Source organism: Equus quagga, chromosome 1 (genome assembly GCF_021613505.1).
Source record: "Equus quagga isolate Etosha38 chromosome 1, UCLA_HA_Equagga_1.0, whole genome shotgun sequence".
Lineage (NCBI taxonomy): Eukaryota > Metazoa > Chordata > Mammalia > Perissodactyla > Equidae > Equus > Equus quagga.
The window spans coordinates 6,909,580-6,933,734 of record NC_060267.1 but is presented as its reverse complement, the minus strand read 5'-3'; the positions used below and the strand labels follow the sequence as shown (position 1 = coordinate 6,933,734).

Sequence of the window (24,155 nt, the reverse complement as noted above, 5' to 3'; positions counted from 1 at the left end):
GGGAGAGACTGGCTACATAGTTTGTGGGACCCAGTGCAAAATGAAAATATGGAGCCTCTGTTCAAAAACAAGAATTTCCAGATGGTGAGAGCAGAGCATTAAACGAAGTGCAGGGCCCTGTGCGGCTGCACACTTGCCCATGAAGCCGGCTGTGCTTACGGGCTCGATACTGTTTTACTCCTTTATTTTGGTCCACCTACGAAAACTACAGAAAAGAGGCATAAGCAGCCAGCGAACAGCAGCATCTGTTACACACCCTTTGTCATCTCGCAGAACTTGGGCACTGTATCAGCAGGAGTTTGCGTTTATGTTCCACCCCCCCAAGCTGGACTAACACTGATTTAGGGGTTACCATGTACCAGGCACTTGCTACACCTTATTTACTACCTCAACAATCCCACAAAGCATGTGACATAGACTCAATTCATAAATGAGGAAACTAAGGCTCAGAGAGGTTAAGACGCCGAGCCCACAGTTATCAGCCAGGACTGAGTGGTTCTACAGCCTGAGCTGAATATCATGCCCATAATCCCCATCCTAGCCCTTATGCTGGCCCTTTAACCTGTGCACACACACACACACACAAACAGTATGTGTGCAACAAAAGGCCTGTGACCCTGTTGCTGCTGGACCACACAAAGTCTGAATCACAAACAGGTGCCAGTGAGGACCCAGCGAACCAAAATTTCAGACTGGCACACAGCTTGTGCACAGGACATTCCGGAAGCAGCTAGAAGAAATCATTTAATAATATGAGCAATTAAATAAACTGGCACGAATCCACACAAAAGAATTCTATGCTACCACTTACAACGATGCTACGGGGAATATGCAATGACACCGAAAGAGCTGACATATTTGTAAAAAGCAGGTCATCAAACATGTGCCTGTGACTGTGTGCGTGTGAGCCATGCGAGTTGTGTCACATGTACACAGATCTATATATGACATATGAATATGTAAATGCGTATGTGTGTGTATAAATATAGGGACACGACACACAGATATATTATTAACAAACAGGTTAAGATCCAAAGGCCAGTCCTAAGAACATCTCTTCATAAACCCAAGTGGCCAAGGGGCAGATGTGAGGGGTCCCAGGCGCTCTGCCCCCTGACAGGAGCACGCGGGGCCCTGGATGGAGCTTTACCCAGGTCACCGCACGCCCTTTTGGTTGGTGCACGTTTGCCTGGGCAGTTAGCTGGGACTCCTCAGCAGCCTCGTTTCTGCGGGGCCACCTCACCTCTCCCTCTGAGGGGGAACAGCCTCAAAGGGCCTGGAATCCTGTGTGGCCTGTGGCATGTGTAGCCCCTTCACATGCAGAGGCTTTTGGGGCCTCAACAAACTGTCTGCTTTCCCCGGTTATAACAGCAGGCTACCGCACTGGACCACTTCTAAGACGCCCTTTATATGATGCGCCATTATTTTGTTACCTCTGAGAAAGGGCGGAAAAGCTGCCAACTAAACTATGCACAATGCTTTCTTACCACTTTAAAGTTTTATTTGATTCTTTTTGAAAGAGCTCCTTTAGACTTCGATGAATTTTTATCTATCACTCTTGTGTATATTTAAGAAGGAATAGCTAAGATCCTCCAAAACGTTTTCACATTTAGAATCCAACAGCTGGCATCACTTTTCAACTCTGAAACATTCGTGTTCATGATTTTCCACTCAACAGTGGCCTGTGTTTCATGGGATCCTTGGTGATGCAGCATTTCTTAAAGAATCCACAACTCTAAGCCTCAGAGCCAGGGGTGTGAGGTTCTTAAGTCAGCTTTGCAATTACGGGAATGCGGCTGAACGAGTCTGAATGACCCCTCCCCCAACCCCTCCACACAACTGCTGGGATCCAAAGAGGCTCAAAGACGGCTGCGTTTTTGTCTGCAGAGTTTTCTTCTAAGCTGCCGGACGCCCATTCTGCGAGTCTGGGGTTGCCCTTCGATGTTCACACACACCCAGGAGACGATGTCTATGTCATGCCTGCCACCTGGCTGACAGCAACAATCAATTGTAAAATATCCCAACTTCAGTTACGTCAAAGGTGAAAAAAAAAGTGCCTTAGCTCTGAGAAATACTGTAATATTCATCCCCCACTGACACTAATGTCACATCCGTAGATTTTTCTCTTTTTATGGTTATTTTTCTTCCTCTCTTGCTAATTGCCAAATCTCACATGATGCATGATATATTCTGTTGCAATCATGTCCACCTTAGAATTTATGTGCATTCCAGGTGTTCCTATGATATATTTTTAGTATTTCTTAAAATCACCATTCACATTCTAGTTGTAGTCTTCCTCCTTACCAGCACTTTCCATACTCACTCCTGTTGCATTTGTCAGGCCTTATGGAGTTAGCTGTGTTAAAGAAAAAAACAACTCAAGAACTGAGTACAAGTCGAGCAAATAGGTGGTTGATTGATGAAAAATGAGATGCTAAAATCTAATGGGACACACACTTGTTGGTTTTCAGAGAAAAACATACTTCTGCGCATTAATGTATCTTTTTGTGCAATACTCGTGGAAAGTTTGCATACACGGTCTGTCATAGTCAGCTCAGGCTGTTATATCAAAATACCACAGCCTGGGGGTTTAAACCACAAAAATTTATGTTTCCAGTGCTGGAGGCTGGAAATTCCAAGGTGAAGGCGCCAGCAGACTCTCTCCTGGCGAGGGCTCTCTACCTGGCTTGCAGACCGCTGCCTTCTCGCCTCCTCCATCTCACACGGCCTTTCCCCTGTGCTCTTGTGGACAGAGAAATCAAGCCCTCTGTGTCTCTTCTTATTCGGACACTAATGCTATCGGATCAGGGCCCCACTCTTACAACCTCATTTAACCCTACTCACTTCTGTTAAGGCCCTGTCTCCAAACTCAGCACACTGGGGGTGACGGCTTCAACGTATGAATTTTGGGTGGGGGGGCAAACATTCAGTCCATAACCTGGTTTTATATGTACACATGTTTATATATGTACATACACTCAAATCCATCAAAATATTATAAAATGTTATCTCATGGGTTTCTTTTAAACTTATGCATATTCATTAATATTTCTACCACTGAACATGAATTACTTTTGTTTAAAAGAAATTCTAAAAATTATCATTTGTTTGGAGAACCCAGTTTGTACAGCAGGTTTTAGAAAATTGTTGAGAGGAGCTTTGCTGCCCCTTCTGACTCCAATAATTTCGGAGGTCACTAAGGACCTAAGGTCGCTAAGGTCACTGGGAAGGGCCAACCAGGACAGGCCTGGCGCCAATGCAGGGGATGCTGAAGCCCACTGCTTCCCACTGGCCAGCACAGAGACACTTTGTTCTCAGAAGCCGAGTGGCCCAACAACCTGGGAGTTGCACAGCTTCTTCTCAGGGCCTCCCAGCGTTCACGTGACTGGTTAGCGTCACTTCATCAGTGCTGGCCTGCCCCTCTGGAAGCATGTAAGATTTATGGGCAATTGAGGTGCAGTTTACTCCACTGCTCACACCTGGGCAGCTCATGACTGTGTACGCATGACTAGGGCCCATGAAAGTGCATTTCACAGCGATGCTGGCCCATGAAACATGTGGACCTTAACGGCATCAAAATCCAAGATGGGAGCAAGACATGTTAAGATCCCACGGCCACCTGCAAAATAAAAACTCTAGACACTCTCCTAAACATTCCTATTTATCTGACATGTTGGATATATTTTAAATTTTTCTCTCTAATGATGCTATTTGGATATATGTGTGTGAGGAACCTCTGCATGGTGCTGCAGGTAATACCAGCTACACTTAAACACGGTCATGATTTTTAAAACTTTAGCTACACTCTAGGGCCCAGCATAGCCCAGAACACAGACAAGGCTTAAGTCAGTATTTGCTGGAAGCATAAATACAGAACATTCCGACCTGCTTCACACAATTACATTTTAGTGATTATTTAAACTTTACCAAATAATACAACACAGCTTTCAATCTTCTGAAAAAGTTAGAACTAAGGTCCACGGCATATAAAAATGATCCTGGACACACGTTATCATATCTAGATTTAGCTGACTTTTTAGAATTCGATAGATAGCTTCCTATAAAAGCACAGGTGTGTGGCTGCCGTTACACCATTGAAAACCCCATGATATTTCACCATCCTGAGGATATGTAAATAATGTTATGTCCCTTCTCTACTTAGTAAGCATGCTGACTAGAAACCTGGAAACATATTTTACCCTAGCATCCAATTTAAAGTGTGCTGGCCTGCCCCTCATAAAACAAACAAACAAACAAAAAAACACCTTTTTACCTCCACTTTTACCCTGAATTTTGAGGCTTTCCCTCAAGGAAGCCTAGCAGAATGCTCCTGATTGTGGCAGAGGCTGGAGGTACACCTGGAGTTCACATGTGAGCACAAGCGGCCCCTGGGAAAAAGTTTGGTAACCACTAACCCTGGCAACCAAAGACAGGTCGCCAAGAGACTTTTAAGGACACTGGAGGGCGCAGGTTTGCTAAAAGGGTAGGATGTGTCCTTGCCACTTAGTGTCTGGGCAGCTAAGGAGAGCAAACTTCCAGACACGGTTACGTCTGACCAGGGACAAGAAGAAGAGACATCTTCTCTAGGGAAAGGAGGCTGGAGCACCCTGCTGTGCCAAGAAGCGGCGGGACACCAGAGACGGGGTAGGAAGATCAGACTTCATCCAGGCTGCTCTCCTCCCCAGTCCCGGGTAGAAACCAGCTTCAAGGGAAGGGGAGGGAGGTGAGCACTGCGCTGTGAAGAAACACAACCCTCCCATCCCAGTGGGAGTCTCTGAATTGCAGTGGGGTTGAGCCCTAACAGGAGGGACCAGCCTGAAGAAGAGAGACCTTCTAGAACCTTCCAGGAAGCCTCTCACTAGAGCAGAGTGGGTGAGTAACCTGAGCCCAGGTCTGTCTCCCTCCGGAGCACAGGGATGCGAGCTCCACCCTCCTGGACCTGGGGAGAGCTCTCAGCGCCTCGGCAAGGCAGGGAGAACAGGAGTGGAGGCAGGAACCCAGATCCCAGGGCGAGACAGGTGTAGCATGGTTATGGAGGACACTGAGCACCAGGCTTCCTGCGGACGCTGAGACCGTGGGTCCCGAGGGTACTCAAAGTTGTCTGCTGGAGGACATAAAATGCTTCCTCCTTTCAATAAAATTCCCTTCTACTGCCTTGTGGTCAGCTTGTGAGTGAGTGATTGGTGCCAGCCAGTGAGGCACTGTCCCAAGTTTTGGGGTATCCAGCCAAAGGAATTTGTGCAACTAACACATAAGCTCTTACATGTGCCACATACCAGGGGCTAGGGATGCGAAGAATAGGAAAAAAGGCCCCTCTGCTCAGAGCCCACACACGGGTGGGGGAGACTGAGGAAGGCTTCTGGGTGGAAACGGAGACATCCCCAGGGGCTAAGGGACAAAGAGGGGGTTGTGCACGGGGTGGGATCAGAGAGAATCAGAAAAGGGTCTTAGAACTGTTCAGGAAGGGCTCCGGGGCAGCCAGAGAGGAGGCAAGGATGTGGGGAGCAGCTGAGGGGGGAGAGGGGGCGGCTGTGGAGCTTCTCTCAGGAGAGAGGAGTGTGGGGCAGAGGGGGCAGGAGTGTGGCTTCCTGGGGAACCTGTCTTAAAGCTTCACCTTGAGCCCCTGTATGGCACCAAGGAAGGCCCCTCCTGCAAAGGGTGACGTACAGTTAAAGTGAAAGCTTTGGTTTTTTTTTTTCTTGGTGAGGAAGATTGGCCCTGAGCTAACATCTGTGCCAATCTTCCTCTATTTTATGTGGGATGTTGTCACAGCATGGCTTGATGAGCAGTACTAGGTCCACACCCAGGATCTGAACCTGTGAGCCCCGGGCCACTGAAGCAGAGCATGCGAACTTAACTACTATGCCACCAGGCTGGCCCTGAAAGTTTTTTTTTTTTTTTTTAAATCATTTCAACCAAGTATACTATACATAAGGTAAAGTGTCTGTACCATATGCATACAGGTGGATGAATTTTCAAAAGTTGAACACAGGTAGCTAGCATCCAGATCAAGAAACAGAGCATGACCGGCACCCTGGGGTCAGGACCCCATCCAATCACTCCTCCTCTCCCCAAGGGAAGCACTCTCCCGACTTCCAGACTGGTTTCACCTCTTCCTACACTTCCCATGGGATCCTACAGGCTGCCCCCTGTGCTGGATGTGAAGTCTGAGACTCACCCACGTTGCTGTGTGTAGTTACAACCTGTCCATTCCCAGTGATGCACACATTCCATCCTGTGACCACACATGACTTATTCATCCATTCTACTCGCCAAGGACATCTGGATAGCTTCTAGTCGGACTATTACAAACAGTGCTGCTGTACACGCCTAGCCTCTTCGTGAACAGCTGCACACACTTCGGTTAGGTGTGTACCTAGGCATGGAATTGCTGGGCCAAAGCCTTTTTCAAAGTAGTTGTTTCAGTTTCCACTCCAATTAGCAGAATACGGAAAGTAAAAATACTTGCGTGTTCAATGAGAGGGCAGATTCCTTAACAAGAAGTATTTTGTAAAGTCCTCTAACTAGAAAGCTTTTATATGAATAATTTTGAAAATGTTCAGACTTCTCAGTACTTCAAAGGAAGTTATCAAAATGAGGATTTTCAGTGTTTAACACAAATCTTAAAAAAAAAAAGAGTAATCTCTTTCTTGCCCTTTGGGGGAAAAAACAACTCATCAGATTATATGAGATGAGGAGAGGAAGCCTTACATTTCAAGATGATTTATCATGATAGAAAGTCTAAGGTCACGAAAGAAATGAAATTAATAACGTCAGCCAAGCCACTGGTGATGGCTAATGGTCACACTGACGGACAGATGAGATGCTCTTCCAGAGCCGAGGCTGGCTGCCTGATGCACAGCGCAGGAATACAAGATTTTGGTTTGGGTTAAAAAAAAAAAAGAAAAGAAGGAAAAATGTGAAATGGCTGAGACCTAAATATGTTTGGGTTAGAGTCCTTCATAAAGAATTCTCTCAGTCTTCATTTGTCCTTAAAAATCGCAAAGTCATAAGAAGCAAGCTTGTACCTATAAGCTATTATAGAGTTGAATGTTGATTGAATTCTGTCTGGTTTACATAGATGTCAAGAAAGGTTCATGTTTAAGTTTCTATGTGGCACTGTCCTGATGAATTAGAGAGGAGTAGCATGTCCCTAAAGTAACTTTAAAATTGTAAAATTTATATCTTAGGATAAGGGAGCCACAGGGAAACTGGCATGCAAATGGATATATTAAACAAAATTGCCTAGATTTGTCAACTCTACAACAGTGTAATGTATAGAATAAGGGGTAAAAAGTATTCATTTACATAAAACACATAACATTTCCATATTCATATACCTAATGCTTTTTCTTCCCAAGTAAATAGTTGGGGGAAAGGCTTTCATTTGAAGAGAGAACTCACGTCAGCAAAAAGGACGTGCCTCCGTATGTATCTTCAATCTCTTTGCATATGCAAATGGAATTTAGGAGTTTTATAAAAGGCCACAGAAGTAGTCCCAATGGCAGGATGGCCACAAAAAAGTTCTTCACATACAGTTAGGATAGAAAACTAAGAGTTTTTTTTAATTTTATTTTTTTTCAATTGGCACCTAAGCTAACATCTGTTGCCAGTCTTCTTTTTCCTTCTTCTTCTTCATCTTCTCCCCAAAGCCCCCCAGGATAGAGTTGTATATTCTAGTTGTAGGTCCTTCTAGTTGTGACATGTGGGACGCCGCCTCAGCGTGGCCTGATGAGTGGTGCCATGTCCGTACCCAGCAACCGAACCAGTGAAACCCTGAGCCGCCGAAGGTGAGCACGCGAACTTAACCACTCGGCCACGGGGCCGGCCCTAAGAGATTTTATTTTGTCTCTGATCTAGGCGCTGTTGTAAGCACATTCATTACAAATATTCACTTATTAATCCTCATACTAATCCTGCGAGGGTCTTATAATGACCATATTTCACAGATGAAGCAATTGAAGCGCAGAAGACATTTGACAGCCAGCCAAGTTTTTGGCCTAATAAACCTCAGTGGATCCTATCCACCTCTCTCAGAGTATATTTAGCTTTAATATATTTAAAGGATGTATGACATTATCCCCCTTCTTTACGTTAAGATTAATTCTTAAGGGACCCTGTGGACAGATGGCTCCGATTTTATGTGCCCAAATTTCTCTTAAGTATGTTGGGGGGTACATGGGCTTTAGAGAACGTAAAGATTATAAAGGGCGCAGCAACTGTGCAGAAAGACTGATTTAAAAGAAAGAAAATTTAGGGATACATTCTTAGGATTGTTTTCTCCAGCTTTGTGAAATGCATTTTCTTAGCTCTGCATAGTAGGTTTAGAATGCCTCAACGTCAAGTGTCTGAGTCCTCCCAACCTGAAATAAACAAAACCTCCATTTAGAGTCATTTTCAAAATCAAGGTTCTGGAAGTGGTGAGGTTCAACTATAAGGGGTAATGTCTTTAAGAGGCTTCCCTGAAGCCAGACAGTGCTCTTAAGGAGCCAAATATAAACTCTGCCTCTGACACCTTGGGCAGTGCCAGTCACATGCTCTAAAAACCTCCTGGCTTGTGACACCTGTGTGATCAATGGAACCTACAGTAAACATGACAAATGTCAACCACTTTAGCCTGTCATGTTTTTTATTAGAAAGTTTGAAACTCATACGCAGTTTTACAAAGGGGAGTTACGATGGGGAAGGAGGTGAAACTGGAGTAGATTTTTCCACGACTCAGCCATCAAGCAGAGTGATAAACTTGCCTCCCTGTGACTAAAGCCAGGCTCCCTGGCTTAACCACCTGCTCTCAAGGTTAAGTGCAATGTCAAGGTGCCAGGTCAGCCACTTTGACTCACTAGCATACTCGACCCTCTCGATTATAGTCTGTCTTAAAAGCAGATTCTGGCTGAAGGAATACTTTTCAGGAGATAACTCTAGAGCATGAAAAACCCCAGAGAGCCAGGGAGCACAGCACTGTCCACTTGGCACCTTTCCTATAGCCCAGGACCAGGGAAACAGCAGGCGAATGGAAGCAGACTCGGTGTGGAAGGCTGGGGGCAGTTCCACAGACACCACGAGAAATCACCTCAGATAACCTTGCACTTGTGTATGTCAAATGTGTATTTGAAACCTACTTTCATCTCCTCTGTACACTGCCCTTGATGAAAAACAGCTGCAGACCTGGGTTATCTGCAAGGACAGAAGTACACCATCTGAAGGTTTGATGTCTTAACATAATCAAGCCAGAGTTTATATATATGTCTGGGCAGAACAGAGGGAAAGCCACCAGCCTCACACCTCAGGGCTGTGGAGGCTCCTTTGAGGGAGAGCCACCTCTGGCTGTCACCTGAAGCGAAGTTGGAGGCCACAGCATCAGAGGAGTAAACTCTGCCAAGAAATGCCCACAAACCAGACCTCCTTGCCTCCTATCTGAGCCTTGACTCCATCAAAACATTCTGTCGAGCTTGGTGGACCCCCTTAAATATTTTATTTCAATCACCCTGGAAACATTTAAAGAAAAAAAAAAAAGCCCAGCAGTGGAAGAGCAAGGCTGTAGGGTCATCAGCTCTCCCTGGCTGCCGGGGACCTCTCCTTCATCACACACCTTCCACATTCCGTGCGAACACGGCAAAGCATCAGGCCTGCTTGCTTAATCACCCTGCCCAAGAATCTGTGAAACAAAGTGCCCAGCTCCCGGGGAGCTGCACGAAGGGCCCTCCGAGGTCAGGACGCAAGGCCAAACAAAATTACCGTGCCTGCCACGTCCCCCATCTTGTAATCTGCTTCCGGTCCCATAATCCCCGGAGGGCCAGACTGTGCATACCAAGGACATTCCTCTTCAACGTAGATCACAACGGTTCACTTACAAAGGGCTCTGAGCCCTCCCCCATCCGCAGAAAAATCGTTCACCATTTTTATAACATAAAAATGTGAAATTATTTCAAAAAGTTAACCCATTGCCTCTAGCAGGAAAACAGGAAATGGTTTTCCCTAAGCACCGTCGAGGCAAAGGCCCGGTATCCACTGTGGCAGGTATGCGGGGAAAGTACTGTGCGCTAACGATCCAAACGTCAATACGAATACTGGTTCATTCTCTCGTTCAGCTGACAAATCCCAGTTCAGCGTCTCCCCTGGGCTGGGCACCAGCAATATGAGGTGACTAAGGTTAGGGGCCTGCCCGGGCTGGAAGGGGAGACAGAGATCAGAACAGGCAGCACAACACCAGACCCCCAGAGCCACGCTCAGGCTTCTACTTGGCGCTGTGTCAGCACTGGGGACTGAACCCCTGGGAGGCTTTGGGGACACTTCCTGCAGGAAGTGACTTTTGCGTTGGGGTCTTAAAGGAGGAGGAGGAATTTTCCTGGCAGGGAAAAGGGGAAGGTTCATCCAGGTAGAGCGTATTTCCCAAGGCCTGGGGATGGGTGAGGTCGCGGTGCGTCCCGGAAATGGAAGACTGCTCTGCGCCTGCAGCGGGGGACGCGCGGGGGCGCTAAGGGGGCCACAGTGAGAAGATACTGGAGAGGTGGGCGGGGACCATGATTCTGCATCTGCCAAGTGTGGCCTGCTTCTGTACCTTGTGGGGAGCCAAGGGTTTTTAGTCAGGGGAGTGACAAGGTCCGTGATAAGCTCACTTGGTAGCTTTGTGGAAGATGGACTGGAGAAAGCTGGACGGGTGGCAGAGAGGCCAGCTGTTATGAAATCTCTGCGGAAGACCCTTGCAGCTCAAAGGTCCCCGGTGACCCTCTAGTCTAGCTCTCCATTTTATAAGTGACAAGCCGAGGTCTGGAAAGGTTAAGAGACTTGCACGAAGCTACTCAGCCGGCAAGTACCAGAGCTGCGACCGGAACGAAGATGCTCTTTGGCTCCTGCAGGAGCCCTTCCTCCTGCCGAGACTGCCAAAGGAAAGGAGGAGCTCGACAGTCTGGGCTCCCTCCCTGGGAGTGGCTTCAAGTGTATTCGCTTGAAAATGACAACAGAAAGGTTAGAAAACCACAGTTAGGAGAAGAGTGGAGAGATGTCTTCACACGGGTTTGGGATTCCTGCTGTCCTAGGTACCAGACAACTACCAAAGGCAGCACAGCCTCGTTCCTGAGTAAAACAAACCGGATACAGACTAGGAAATTGACAGAACGTGCACAGCCACTTTCTCAACAGACCAAAGCCACCAAATCCGGACTGTCACACATGCCGCAATTCAGACAAGAACAGAGTTCTTTGTGAGGAGCCTGGATCAATTCTTTCCTAAGAGCGAGAGTTATTCCTTTAGCAATGTTGTCTAAAAAAGCCGGTTAGCAAGAAAATGTTTCATCCACAGAATGACTACTCACATGGTTAGTCCCCAAAGCTGCCCACCCCAAAGTAATGCGGGATGCTTACCGGAGTCCTGAACTGAGACTTTAAGCCTGACGCTGTACCCCTGGAATTTGAGGAAAGTAAGTCTATTCTGTTCTTTGAGTGAAGCAAAAAAAATGTGAAAGATCAAACAGCCCTCCTTTAGCCTCTCATGACGTCACTTCAAAGAGGGTGATCTGGGCCAGCCCAGTAGTGCAGTGGTTAAGTTTGCACACTCTGCTTCAGCAGCCCAGGGTTCGCTGGATCCCCGGTGCAGACTGGGCATGGACGTTAGCTCAGGGCCAGTCTTCCTCAGCAAAAAAAAAAAAAAAAAAGGAGGATTGGTGCTGGACATTAGCTCAGGGCTAATCTTCCTCAAAAAAAAAAAAAACCCCAAAAACAAAGAGGGTGATCTGCATAGAGAAATTTCTTTTCAGGGTAGAAACAGATTTTCTGACACCTGCATCTCTCCCAAAGGGCTCTTGGGACTTCATAGCTGAGCACGAACTAGCGGAATGTCAGCAGGACCAAGGGGCTGGGGCTGCCTCTTCCTCACAGCGTGATTCAGACCAAGCTCCTCTGTTAACGGGAGTGGCAGGCCAGGGAAGACGGTGGCCGCATTCTTCCACACCGCATCTCATAATGTACCTAGCGAACCGTTAAAAGAAACAGAGCACGCGGTGTCTTCAATCAGTCACAGATGGGAGAAAATCAGCCACAATAACAAATTCACGGAGGTGGGGTGTGTCGTCACACATGGAGCCAGGATGTGTGATCCAGAAGGTGTGTGGGGGGGCTGATACCATATGTCGTTTGACTGCTGTGGGCCTGCTCCTGTGTCAACAGCAACATGTTCCTCCAAAACAGCTCCAACGCCGTGCCTGACGCCGCGGCGCTCTGCCAAACCTTCTTGACTCTTACCAGGTACTGAAGTCGCTGGCGCTCAGTCTCGGGGGTGAATTCCGAAGACATGGGGATGATTTCTCCATTTCTGATGATTATGGCCCTGAAATGGTGAAAATGCATCATCAGCAGCCAATCTCAGAGGTACCCCGACTCTGCGATAACCCCGTAGCTTGGTTCAGAACGCACGGGAAATGTCCAGGGGACACTTCCTCCTCCAACCTGCATGGCAAACTGCACTGTTACCCACTCTGGAGCCCTCACCATATGGTAGGTGTATCTTAAAAGCATCACATTCTAGCTTATGTTTACTGTTTGGTTTTTTTCTTTTGCTTGAGGAAGATTTGCCCTGAGTTAACACCTGTGCCCATCTTCCTCCACTTTATATGTGGGCTGCTGCCACAGCATGGCTGATGAGTGGTGTAGATCAGTGTCGGGGATCCAAACCCTCGAACCTGGGAATCGAAGCTCACCAAACTTAAGCACTACGCTGCAGGGCCGGCCACAGCTTCTGTTTACCTTTTCTGCTAGCTGGAACTGAGCCTTAACACTCAGCAGCAAGCATACCACTTGGTACGTAACAGATGCTCAGTGAATAAATGGACGAATGAATGAATGATGCAACAGAGGCTCACTCTAGACCAGCAATCTCCCAGAGAACTCTGTGATAATGGAAATGTTTTAATCCGTGCAGTCCAGCATGGCAGCCACCAGCCACACGTGGGTACTGAGCATTTCAGTTACAGTTAGTGCAGCTTAGAAATTGAATTTTTAATTTTTTTCAGTTATTTTATTGAGGTCATAATGGTTTATAACATTGTGTAATTTCAGGTGTACATTGTTTATCAGTTTCTGTACAGACTGCATCATGCTCAGCACTAACAGTCTAATTTTCATCTATCACCATACACATGTGTGAACTTCTCATTTTATTTAATTCTCATTAATTTAGCTTTCAGTTTAAGCAGTCACAAGTGGCTAGTTTTAGCGTAGTAGACAGTACAGCTCCAGATTCTTGTTACCCAAAGTGCCTGTGGGCCAGGAGCACTGGCCTCACCTGGGAGCTTGTCAGAAACGCACTCTCAGGTTCCAGCCCAGACCTACTGTTTCAGAATCTGCCCTGTGATAAGATCCCCAGACGAGTGGGAGGCACACTGACATCCGAGAACACCTGACCTAGACTGGAGTTTCTGGGTAGTATCCCGTGTCTAGCAGAAGCCACTCTCGTCTTATCTGCAAGCTCCGGAAGTTCACACACTCTCAAAAATGTGCCCGCGAGCTATTGCTGACTCAAGCACTTTTGAGGGACCAGAGTTCCCCAAAGCAGATGTCTGTCTGAAGGACAGGCTGCAGGACTGATAACCATGGAGCAACATTCTCCTAGGCCTACTCTTGGCAGAGCCTCGTGCTCTCAGACCTTCCTGTTCCAGAGTGTTCCTGACAGCCACCCTCCAGATATTGATCGGCTGTGATGGAAGGCTGCCATTTCTACGACAAAGGCAAGTGGCTTGGGGAATTACATTCTACGAGAACCCAACAGCTGCCCAGCACCAGGGAGCCCGAGACCTGGACACCAAACCCTTCTCCGTGAAGACCCACAAGCACGGGGAACGCCTTCCATGAGCTCAGCTCTGGGCGGAGGCCTCGGTGACCAGGGGAGGCTGCATTCTTCGCGCCAAGAAGCCCCCGGCACCCGGCCCTCCCACCATAGAGGCCAGTCCCTGACTTAGAAACAATCCCTCTAAGTGGGTGCAGCTGCCAAAACTCGCCCCTCCACCCCGACCCCTCACCATCTGCACCCAGTTGCTGCTGTCCTAGAAACCCATGGAGGAGGGCAGGCCAGGGCGGAGATGTCAACAAAAATCTTGGGGGCTTTAGAGAATTCTGGGTCTAGGAGAAAAACAGCGGAAGCTGTGAGAAAATGGAAAAAGTTAAGGGGGGCTGACTCTGGGAAGACGATGCCTCTTGCTGTAATATTCATATCATTTCCTGTATTATGCTACCACAAATAGGACAAATTAAAGATTCCTTCTTAAAAACCCAGAGCCACTTGTAAAATGCAATTACACCTCCCTAAAGGAGTGTCACCCAAGGTGATACCCACCATTCACAAATCGGTGGGAATTAATGCAAATTGTCTTTGTCCTAACCTCGAGCTGAGAATAACAACAAGAGAGGAGGGGTTTTGATAGAGGACAGAGAAACCTGGAGAACTTGAAAGAGGGGTCAGGAAGGTTTAGATTAGGACCTAACCCTAAAATAGCAAAAGGGGCCCTGAGAACCTAGAGGACGAGAGCAAAAGTTATTATGTAATCCATTCCCAAGGCCACCTTCTGTCTCAAAATTTTGCTGAAAGCTAGTCTTAACTCTTTTTCTTCCCTTTTTCTACATGGCCCCTGAATTCCAGGCTCAGGCTAGGAAAGTGGAATATCTGGGAGGGAAGTGAAAGATAAAGGGAAATAGAGGATGGGGTGTCAGAGACTGGGGAAGGAGGGCTGGGTGTCATTCAGTGTGGGCCTGCAGGGAGGGGCCAACGATGCCCAAGCAGGCCATGGAAGCTTCTCCTCCAGGACCGATGTGTCAGGAGGCCGGGGGCCTTGTCTGTTTTGTTCGCTCATGTTCCAAATGCTTAGCATCGCGCCTGTCACACAGCAGGAGCCCAGTGAATGGTTGTGGAATAAAACAGATGAGAGAACTTAGGGGAAGCTTTTCCTTGAATTTGAGGCAGGAAGAGAGTAGAACTAAGAGGCAGCAGATGTTCTTACACAAGTGAAGCGGGGTCGACTTCACAGAGCCACGAGGGGCCCTCACCCAGAAATTCACCTGCTCCCTCAGCTTCTCTTCGCGACCAGGGCGCGGCCACCCAGCACCTCCCACCTCAGAGCCTTCTCTACGTCAGCTATTCCCAACCTCTCTCTCCACTGGCTTCCTGACCACAGTTCAAAACCAGGCTCAGAACACCTTGTGTTGGAAATCAAACAAAATGAAACCAAAACCAAACGATATTCTCCTAACCCTAAACCCTGTTCAGGGCCTGTTCTCTCCTTTCCTACTAAGCCAAGGCTTATAAACAATAACCTACATTCAGGTTCTCTACTTCCTCATCCACCATCGATCCCTCAAACAGAGGTAAATGCATTCTTGCTCCTCTCTCCCCAGTTGCTCTCATGGGTCACCAAATGGCCTCTTTGTTGCCATACCCACTGGCCATGACCTCATTCCCAGTCTCCTTGGCCGCATCTGACGGTCTCTCCCAGTCCTGGCTCCCAGGACACTCCCTCTCATGGTTTTCCTCCGACCTCCCAGGATGCTCCGTCTCAGGCTCCTCGATGCCTCTGTTGGAGATGTGGACTGCCATTCTGTCCCCCCCTTCCCCTCCCTCTCCCTGGCAATCTCATTTCTCAACTCCTTCACCCCCAAGGTTAGGGTTAGCGGCTTCTCCTACATGCTCCCTCAGCCTCCCTACTTCTGATAGAGAACAAATCCCATTTTGTTACTGATGGCTTAACTGCCTGCCTTCTGCACAGCCTGCAAGCTCCTAAGGCAAAAACACACCTGTCTTGCACAACACTGCAGCGCCACTACTGTACAGGGCGAGGCTATCAGGAGCAGGACCGGCCACATAGTTTCCAGGGTCCAATGCAAAATAAAAATGCAGGGCCTCTTGTTTAAAAATTAATGAGAATTTTAAGATGGTGACAGCAGAGCAATAAACCAAACGTGGGCCCTTCTGAGAGTGAGGCCTGTGTGACTACACAGGTTGCATGCCCAGGAGGCTGGCCCTGATTGAGTACCCTCAGTATTCACTGAGTGAATAAATGGCTTCAACAACTACACATGCTGATGATTCCAAATATCCTTTCCAGCCCACACATCTCTGCTGTGCTCCAGCCTGGCACAGCCAACCGCCAACGGATATCTCCACTTGGATAGTCACCAGCATCTCATTCTTAGCATGTCTCAAGCTTAATGATCCTGCCCCCAGCACACCCCCACATCTGTCCTTCCAGCGTTCCCTATCTCAGAGAACAAAACTGCTTTCCATCCAGCTGCTCCTTCCAGAAGCCAGGGGGCCATTTTAGACTTCTCACTTTTCTCACCCTACACATCCAAGCAGGCACCAAGTCCTGTCGACTTTACCTCCTCGATAGCAGGTGAATTGCTCCCTTTGCTTGATCCCTCTTCCTAGTGCCCAGGAGGGTCAGGTTCAGGTCCCCACCAGAGCCTGTCTGTAGGACTCAGGAGCTCTCCTCTGCCCTCTCCTCTGCCCCATGCTCCACAGGGTCACCGAGGCGACTTTAGAGCACTACTCACATCATGTCATACCCCCTCTCGAAAGCTCCTGGATGGCTTTCTGGGTTTTGCCTATATTTTGGCTTTAGCCTCACTCTTGCTACTCCTTACGCGTCTACTTCTCCTTTCCTCTGGCCAACCCATTCCTCTGAGAGTCAGGCCAGGAGAATGCCCTCCTGGTCTACCTTCGACGCTCCTTCTCTGTGACCCTGTGGTGCTGCATGCCTAGCTGTACCGCGGCTCTTACCAGTCCTCACTGTGATGACCGGCTTCCGAGGCTGTCCCCAACTACCCAAGGATGTTTTCTGGGCAGAGCCTAAGTCGTTGCCTTTGAATCTCCAGCGCTCAGTGCCTGGCCTGTGGCAGGCACACGATAACTGTTTGCTGATAAATAAGTGAAAAAATAGATGAAGAGTGAGCTGGACCTGGGTGGATGAACAGATGTATCCAGAAACGAAGGCCCCAAATATGACTTTTCTTAATAATATTATCTGTAATTGTCTAGTTGTATATAGTCTGAGCCCTCAAAAATCCATATGCTTTTCATTGGTTTTACAAAAAGACAACAGGCCTAAGAGGATGTTGTTTGGGTTGAGTAACCACCGAAAAGTGACTTGAGGGTGAAGGGGAAATGAGGCAGGGCTCCTGCCCTTAGTGGGCAGGGGAGGGAGAATGCAGCAAAAGCACCAGCCACCAGTGTTGACTCTGTTTTTTAATTTCAAATTCACACTCAATGAGGTATCAGCATTCAATTCCAGTATTTGCTGCTGGGGTAACCCTAAGTAACAAATTTCTCAGATAGGTCATTGTATCCCAACCCATCTATGTACAGAACACTCTCCACTTGCGTTTGAACTACCAAGTTCTTCCTTTATGAGGCATCCATGGGTTAAAGACAACAGCATGTTTGGCAGCCAAACTCTGCAGTCCCTAAATCATGAGGACTCTCCCTATGTGGATTCCTGGCTTCCTTTTGATCTTTCTCTCTTTCATCCCTCTGATCTGGGGATCAATTTGTCAGAGTGCTGGGCTCCAATGTGCAGCAGGGCAGTGAGAGGCACAGGGTTTCAAAGGAAAGGAAGTGCTTGTGAAGGCTGCCAAATCTTGCACTAAAACCACCAAGAAAGCAAAGAAATGCCTTTAAAGCTACATGGGCTGATCATAGGATTCTTGTATACTTCATATATCTTCAACTTCATTATTTTATGAAGTTTTCCTAAGGAGAATTAAAAAGAAAAAAAGCCGTAGCAGCAACGAGTGTGGAGCATTAGGCATATGCTCCGATCTGTCTTCTGGGGCCTCGGGTCTGGGCTGTGGACGTGACCATGGTCAGAACCTGAATGACTTTCCATGGACCCACTCAGAGTCTGGCCAGAGATTATGGGAGGAAGTCACCAGAGGTTGGGCTGATTCAATCAATTGGCACCGCCTCCCACCGGGCGTTCCTCCCCATACAGAGGGGTGTTTTCCCAAGCACATTCCCTGGACCGAAGCCTGGCCTTTCATTTGCAGACAATGCAACTGAAATTTACAAGCTTTAATTTCTCATCCAGTATAACAGGTGAGGCATTATTTGTAAAACGCTGAATAATAAGGTTTAATGTGTTCTCATGAGTCAACTGCAAGGATGGGCGAAGAGGAGGTAAAGACAAGACATTAAGAGATTTTAAATGTTCTCACCCACCCCAAATACTACCCACATGAGAGGATAAAGGCAATTTATTCCTAACTGATGAGAATTGTGAGTTCAGAAAACAGTTCCTAGAAAATCCTGCTACTTCTATCCTCCAATGTCACAATTTGGAGTCAAAAAGACCTACTTTTTTATGCCCCAAGTTAGCCAAAATGTCAACTGGTCAAGAGAAAAATAAAGGGCCAAACGGGATGCTCACTTCAAATATTCGCTTGATTTTATAATTTCTCTTAAGGAAATCACACTAACTCCCATTAAGTCCCACCTCAGAGCAGGACTGGAGCTCTCCAGAAGGCATCTGACAAATGAGCAAAAGGGAAAAATGGACAAAGGATAAGGTTTAGGCAACTGACACAAGGGAAAATGTAAATATTCAACAAATACATGAAAAGATGCTTAATCTCTCTAGTCCAAGAAAATGCAAATTAAAGTAAAAATATTTTCTGTTCATCAGATTGGCAAACATTTATTCAAAAAAAAAAAGCAATATGTAGTAGTTCTTGTGGGTGAGAGGAAAAAGCCACCCTCATAATTAATGGGAACACAAATTGTTACAGTCAATGGATCAGCCATCCCATGTTGGGGAATCCATCCTAAAGAAATAACAGACTCAGTTCAGAGGCTACACAGACAAGAATTCATACTTGATATTATTTGTTGTGGTGAAGACTAGAAACAGTCTGTCTATCAAAAGGGAAAATGTGGGATGGATTAGTTTGAAATCTGTGAGATTACACGGTCATGAAAAAATAATTCAGTCTCTTTTGTGACCTGAAGGCATCCATGATGTATGGCTAAGTGAGAAAAGCAAGTTCAGAGACTATGCGGTATAAACCCATTTTTGTAAAAACAGAAATCATATACGGATACGGCACATATATGAGGAGTCTGATTCCAGGCCCAAATCCTCCGTGTGCTCCTCCAAGCTTGACCCAGGCGATTGCAAAGGGTTCCCTGGCAGGCCTCCGGGAGAAGCTGCCCTCCTCACACCAGACCCAGAGCACAGCCAGGGCAGGGCAGTCTCTGCAGGGCACCCCACAGGTAAGGACTCTCCCCCACCCTCCTGAGGGCACGTTTCTCTGCACACCTGCATTGCTGACCTGGGTCCCTCCACAGGGAGTCTGGGCCCAGATACATCTCTCCGCTCTGGCTCAGTACTTTCCCCCTCCTTCCCCTCCCCCACCGCACCTCCGTCCCCTGGTCCAAAGGCAGGGCCTTTGTTCAGAGCTCCTCAGCCGCCAGAGCCTGGCCCAGGGCCTTCTGCCGGGACAATGCCACCCTGGGGAGCAGCTCTCTCCTCTCTCCGCCTCCTGCCTGCACTAACCGTGCATGAATGATGTGCGAGCAAAGCTGGGACTGTCCTAACTGAGCACCTGGACACCGGGCTGCTCGACAATATGGAATTATGTCTGAATGAGGAGGGAGAAGGGGATGGAGGCAGAGAGAGAGTGAGGTTGTCTTTACACATTCTTGTATTTTGACTGTTACAGGGAACCTGCGTTTCCTCTGTAAATTTCGAAGAGGAATTTATTTGTCCAGATTTGGCCATGTATTCACAGAAGACCCGGAGTCGTACCCAACGTGGATGCACTTCTGTAACACCACCAATCTCCAAGAACCCCGTGTGCCCCGGCACCTGTCCACAGACGTCTACCCAGGGGCCCAATCACAGCTCAGGCGTTATTCACAGAGCTCCAGCCCGACCGCAGAAGTGTCCCACAGCTGTGTCCGGAGCCACCAGCAGAGAAGCCAGTGCTGAATTTTGTTATAAAAAATAAGAACTGGTTAAGCCAAAAATGTCTGTACCTTTCTCCATCACTTGTGTTACGAGAGGAGACCCACAGAAGTAGGTTCAGAATGTCCAGTCACGCTCACCAATAAAAAGGATCAGCAGAGGTTCTGAGCGAGAGATTAAGTGAGGAACTGAAGAACTCGGCAGCCCCTCCTCTTGCAGGTCGGACCTCACTATCTTTAGCCGTATAGGAGAGTCTATACAGGGGCATCATCCGGCTCTCCCCGCCACAGCCTGGGCATCTGTACTGGTCTGATACACACAGTTCTCTGGGGACCTACGAACCTGAAACGATGCCCCTTATGCACTGACAGTACACATCTGTGTATGATTATTCAGTGGCCACAGGGAAATTTTCAATGTGTTAGATCAGTGACACTTTGACAAAGCCTCCAACTCCATTCCCACAGCCATGGCCTGTGGGCAACCTGCCACCACACAACTTCCAGAGTTCCAGGCCTGGATGTGGCCACAGGACGGGAGAGGCACTTCCCTTACAGATCACACTGGGAGTCAGGGGAGGAGAGGTTCTTGCGGGGAGCCAGTCACACTTTCTATTGCTGAGAAGGGATCTCCCTCCTTCCAGAGCAAGCAAAACTCAACGTATGCTGCTGTGTGCATGTGTGTTGTGGGCCACGGGCTATAGGTATGTACTCAGTGACACTGTGGAGTGGTCTGGCCCTGTGGAACGAGGCGCTCCCCTCCCAGAGTGTTTCAGAAGAGGCCCCCTCGCCCCAGGATGCTACGAGGTCTGAATAGCAGAGGCTCGTGCTCAATGCCTCCTGTCTAACCTGCACTGAAATGAGCTGTTGCTGCCACAGGACCCCACAGAGCTCTTACATTGGCTACAGCTATAAAGAAAGCTCCAGATCCAAGTAAAGGGGTAATGCATGAAGTGTCAGGAGGAAGATGAATTTTGGAGAATCACGCAGGGCAAATGCAGGAGAATTTGCACCCCTTTCTGCAACCTTAGGAAGCCTAAAGCCGAGCTCTGACAGGTGCACCCCGGAGCAGATCACTTTTCACCCCTTCTGCCCCCTCAAGACACAATCTTTGGCCTTAAAACCAAGTAACCAAAATTCCCAGTCAAATGATTTTGCAAATAGGTGCTATGTAAACATGGTACAAAGACAACCAACAAGGATACAGCTTCTCAGCCTCAATAGAAGGTTTGTCCCAGCGGCACAGTGGGAAAACAATGGAGAGAGATAGATTTATACACCCATTACATATATAGAGATTTATATTTATTGATATGGTTATATAGATATAGATTTGTATATGCGTCAATCTCCATATATAATGTGCATACATATATACACATCCCCAAGCTTAGCAACACAGGTAGACTCTCTGTATAGATGTGTATATATGTCAATCTCCATATATAATGTGCATACATATAATACACATCTCCAAGCTTAACAACACAGGCAGACTCTCTGTCAAGCAGAAATGGAAAAGAACCCCCAGATCGCCAGGCTGCTGGACTTGAACAGCAGGTAATAGTGTCCAGCAGTCCAGTTTCATGGAGTAAAAGGTATGCAAGTCCTCTGGGCAAGACACAGCCAGGCCTCAAGCTCCCTCCTGAGGTCAGAATCCAAACCAAGTGGCCTCTCCTTGCTGTCCCTCGGGCTCTTCTCTCTGCAGCACGGAAACTGCCAGCCAGCAAAGCCAAGGGCTCTGAGCCTCGTGTTTGAGGGTCCTGGTAGCACAGAACTTCACTGCCATCTCTAACTGTTAAGAGATCAGCCAGCCCTTCAGCATGGACCCACCCACACGGGCAGTTAAATGTGCGACACACAAACACGCAGAAAGTTCTGCGTATCTGTCCTTCTGGGTGGTTGTAAATTCCGACAGATTACCCGGGAGGTTACAATGGCAGAGCTGATGCACTAAGTGACGGAGACTGTGGGGCAGTGGCTAATTACCGAGCCCTCGCCCAGCTCAGGAAGTGTGTGGCCTTGGAGTGATTCATGATGTGTGCGCGATTGGTGGGAGTGAGGCCCTGTGGTGTAGTGGAAATGGCACTGACCTGGGCATCAGAATTTGTAAGTGTCAGCCCCACCTCAGGCTAATCTCTAGCTTGGGGCCTTGGTGTCCTCACCTATAAAAAGAAGGGGTAGGACCAGATCATTTCTCAGTCACCTTTCAAGTCTAAATTGAAATGATTCTGAAAATAAGCCTGATAGACGTGGGGTGGAGAAATGCGGACGACAGCTAACGATTACTTTTCTTCTCGGGAGGCGGCTATCATCACAGTTCAGAGTCTAATAAATATAAACCAACACAGAAATGCCAGGATGGGAGAAGTCACCCTCAGTGCTTCTCTTAAATCATAAAGGACAGGGAGCCCATTACCGAGCAAGCCCCCCGATGTAATCTCACTGCTGTCACCGGTCCCCTTGGAACGCAGAGCTGCAAAGAAAAGGGAATCTTCGACACTGTGAAGAGTATTCATGGATGCCCTGATTCCATTACACACTTTTTCAGCTGAAAGTGATTTGAAACGCAACATTAAACTGCACATTTCCAGAATGGAGGAGAAAATCTGGTACAAGGTGACAAAGAGAAACCATTCGGAAAACACTTTTTGACAGTGTGTATCAATTCCACAGTAGAAGGAGGAGGCATCCATTTCTCCAAAAAGCATCAGACCTGGTGAATTCTGTGTGGATGCAGCAGAAGCATCTGTCTCTTTCAAAAGTATTAGAAACGTGTCGACGGAAAAGAAAAAGCAGGGCAGCGGACGGACAAGCCGGGGGTTACCATGTCAGAGGACAGCCAGGCTGTCGATGCTAATTAGAGGTGTCAAAAAATAGCTGAAGGGAAAAAAATCATCCTACGGGCCTGGAATTAGTTTGGGTGCCTTTCTAGTCATTCCATTTTCAGAATGGATACTAAAGAAGAAGTTTGCAAATATGATGATTCATTTGACAGGACCTCAAATGTGCAATTAAATTTCTCAGCAAAAATAGTCACAAAAAGTGGTCAGGAAAAAAAGAATTCAGATCTTTAAGTAGCAGCAAAAATAAATGACCACTCATAGAGCAAGAAGTGAGTCAGAGGCTCCTATTTTCCTCACTACCAGCCCAGTCTGCGTTCACACTACCCAGAAAAATTCCTCAGTGTCGTAACTCAGCCACTTTCCAGAAACATCTTGCTACATCAACATTCATGAAACCCCATGCACCAGCACAATATTTTCCAGACCAGGTAACAGCCTTACAGGCATTAAAGAAAACTTTTTAAGGTGCTTATTATTTATAAAAAAAATAACAAGGGGTCCATCTATAAATTAACAGTAGGATTGTTTGTTCCTCTTTTTCTTTTTGAAAGATAATCTACATTTCATAAACTTCACCCGTCTATAATGTACAATTCAGCCGTTTCTACTATATTCAAAAGGTTGTGCAAGCATCACCACTATCTAATTCCAGAACATTTTCCTCACCTCAAAATTAGCAGTCACTCCCATTCCCTCCTCCTCTCTAGGCCCTGGGAACCATTAATCTACTTTCTGTCTCCATGGATTTGCCTATTCTGGACATATCACATATATGAGATCATATAATACACAGCCTTTTGTGTCTGGTTTCTTTCACTTAGCAAAATGCTTTCCAGGTTCATCCATGTTGCAGCATGTGTCAGCACTTCGTTCCTTTTTATGGCTGAATGAATATTCCACTGTCTGGCTACAGCACACGTTGGTTATCTAGTCATCAGCTAACGGGCATTTAGGTTGTTTCTATTCTTTGGCTACTGTGAACAATGTCACTGTGAACACTCATGTACCAGTTTTTGCATGAAAATGTTTTCAGTTCTCTTGGATATATACCTAGGAGTGAACCTGCTGAGTCATATTATAACTGTTTAACATTTTGAGGACCTACCGATCGGTTTTCCAAAGTGGCTGCACCATTTTACATTCCCAATTGGTGGGCTTTAAAACTTCCTCTTAAAGGATCACAGAGTTCGAACTAAATTTATTTCTGAAAATCCCATAGTGGTTTCTTATTATGTCCAGTTTTAAAAGCACTTTGCCGGAAAAGTCTTGCCTGTATGCTTCGATTTCAGTGCACACATTGGACGTACACAGCTTCATTTTCCATTTGCGTCAGAGCGCACATATCCTGCTCTTTGAGTGCAAGGCCCACA

The 24,155-nt window shown here is 47.2% G+C and overlaps 1 protein-coding gene across 1 annotated transcript in view; it reads right to left on the bottom strand.

The window, feature by feature from the left end:
• The window catches only part of PPM1H (protein phosphatase, Mg2+/Mn2+ dependent 1H), a 231,190-nt gene that overhangs the window by 65,297 nt on the left and 141,738 nt on the right, over window positions 1-24,155 (bottom strand). The window contains exon 6 of the mRNA XM_046673877.1: window positions 12,238-12,322. Coding sequence (XP_046529833.1) covers window positions 12,238-12,322 — 85 coding nt within the window. The remainder of the gene's footprint in view (window positions 1-12,237; window positions 12,323-24,155) is intronic.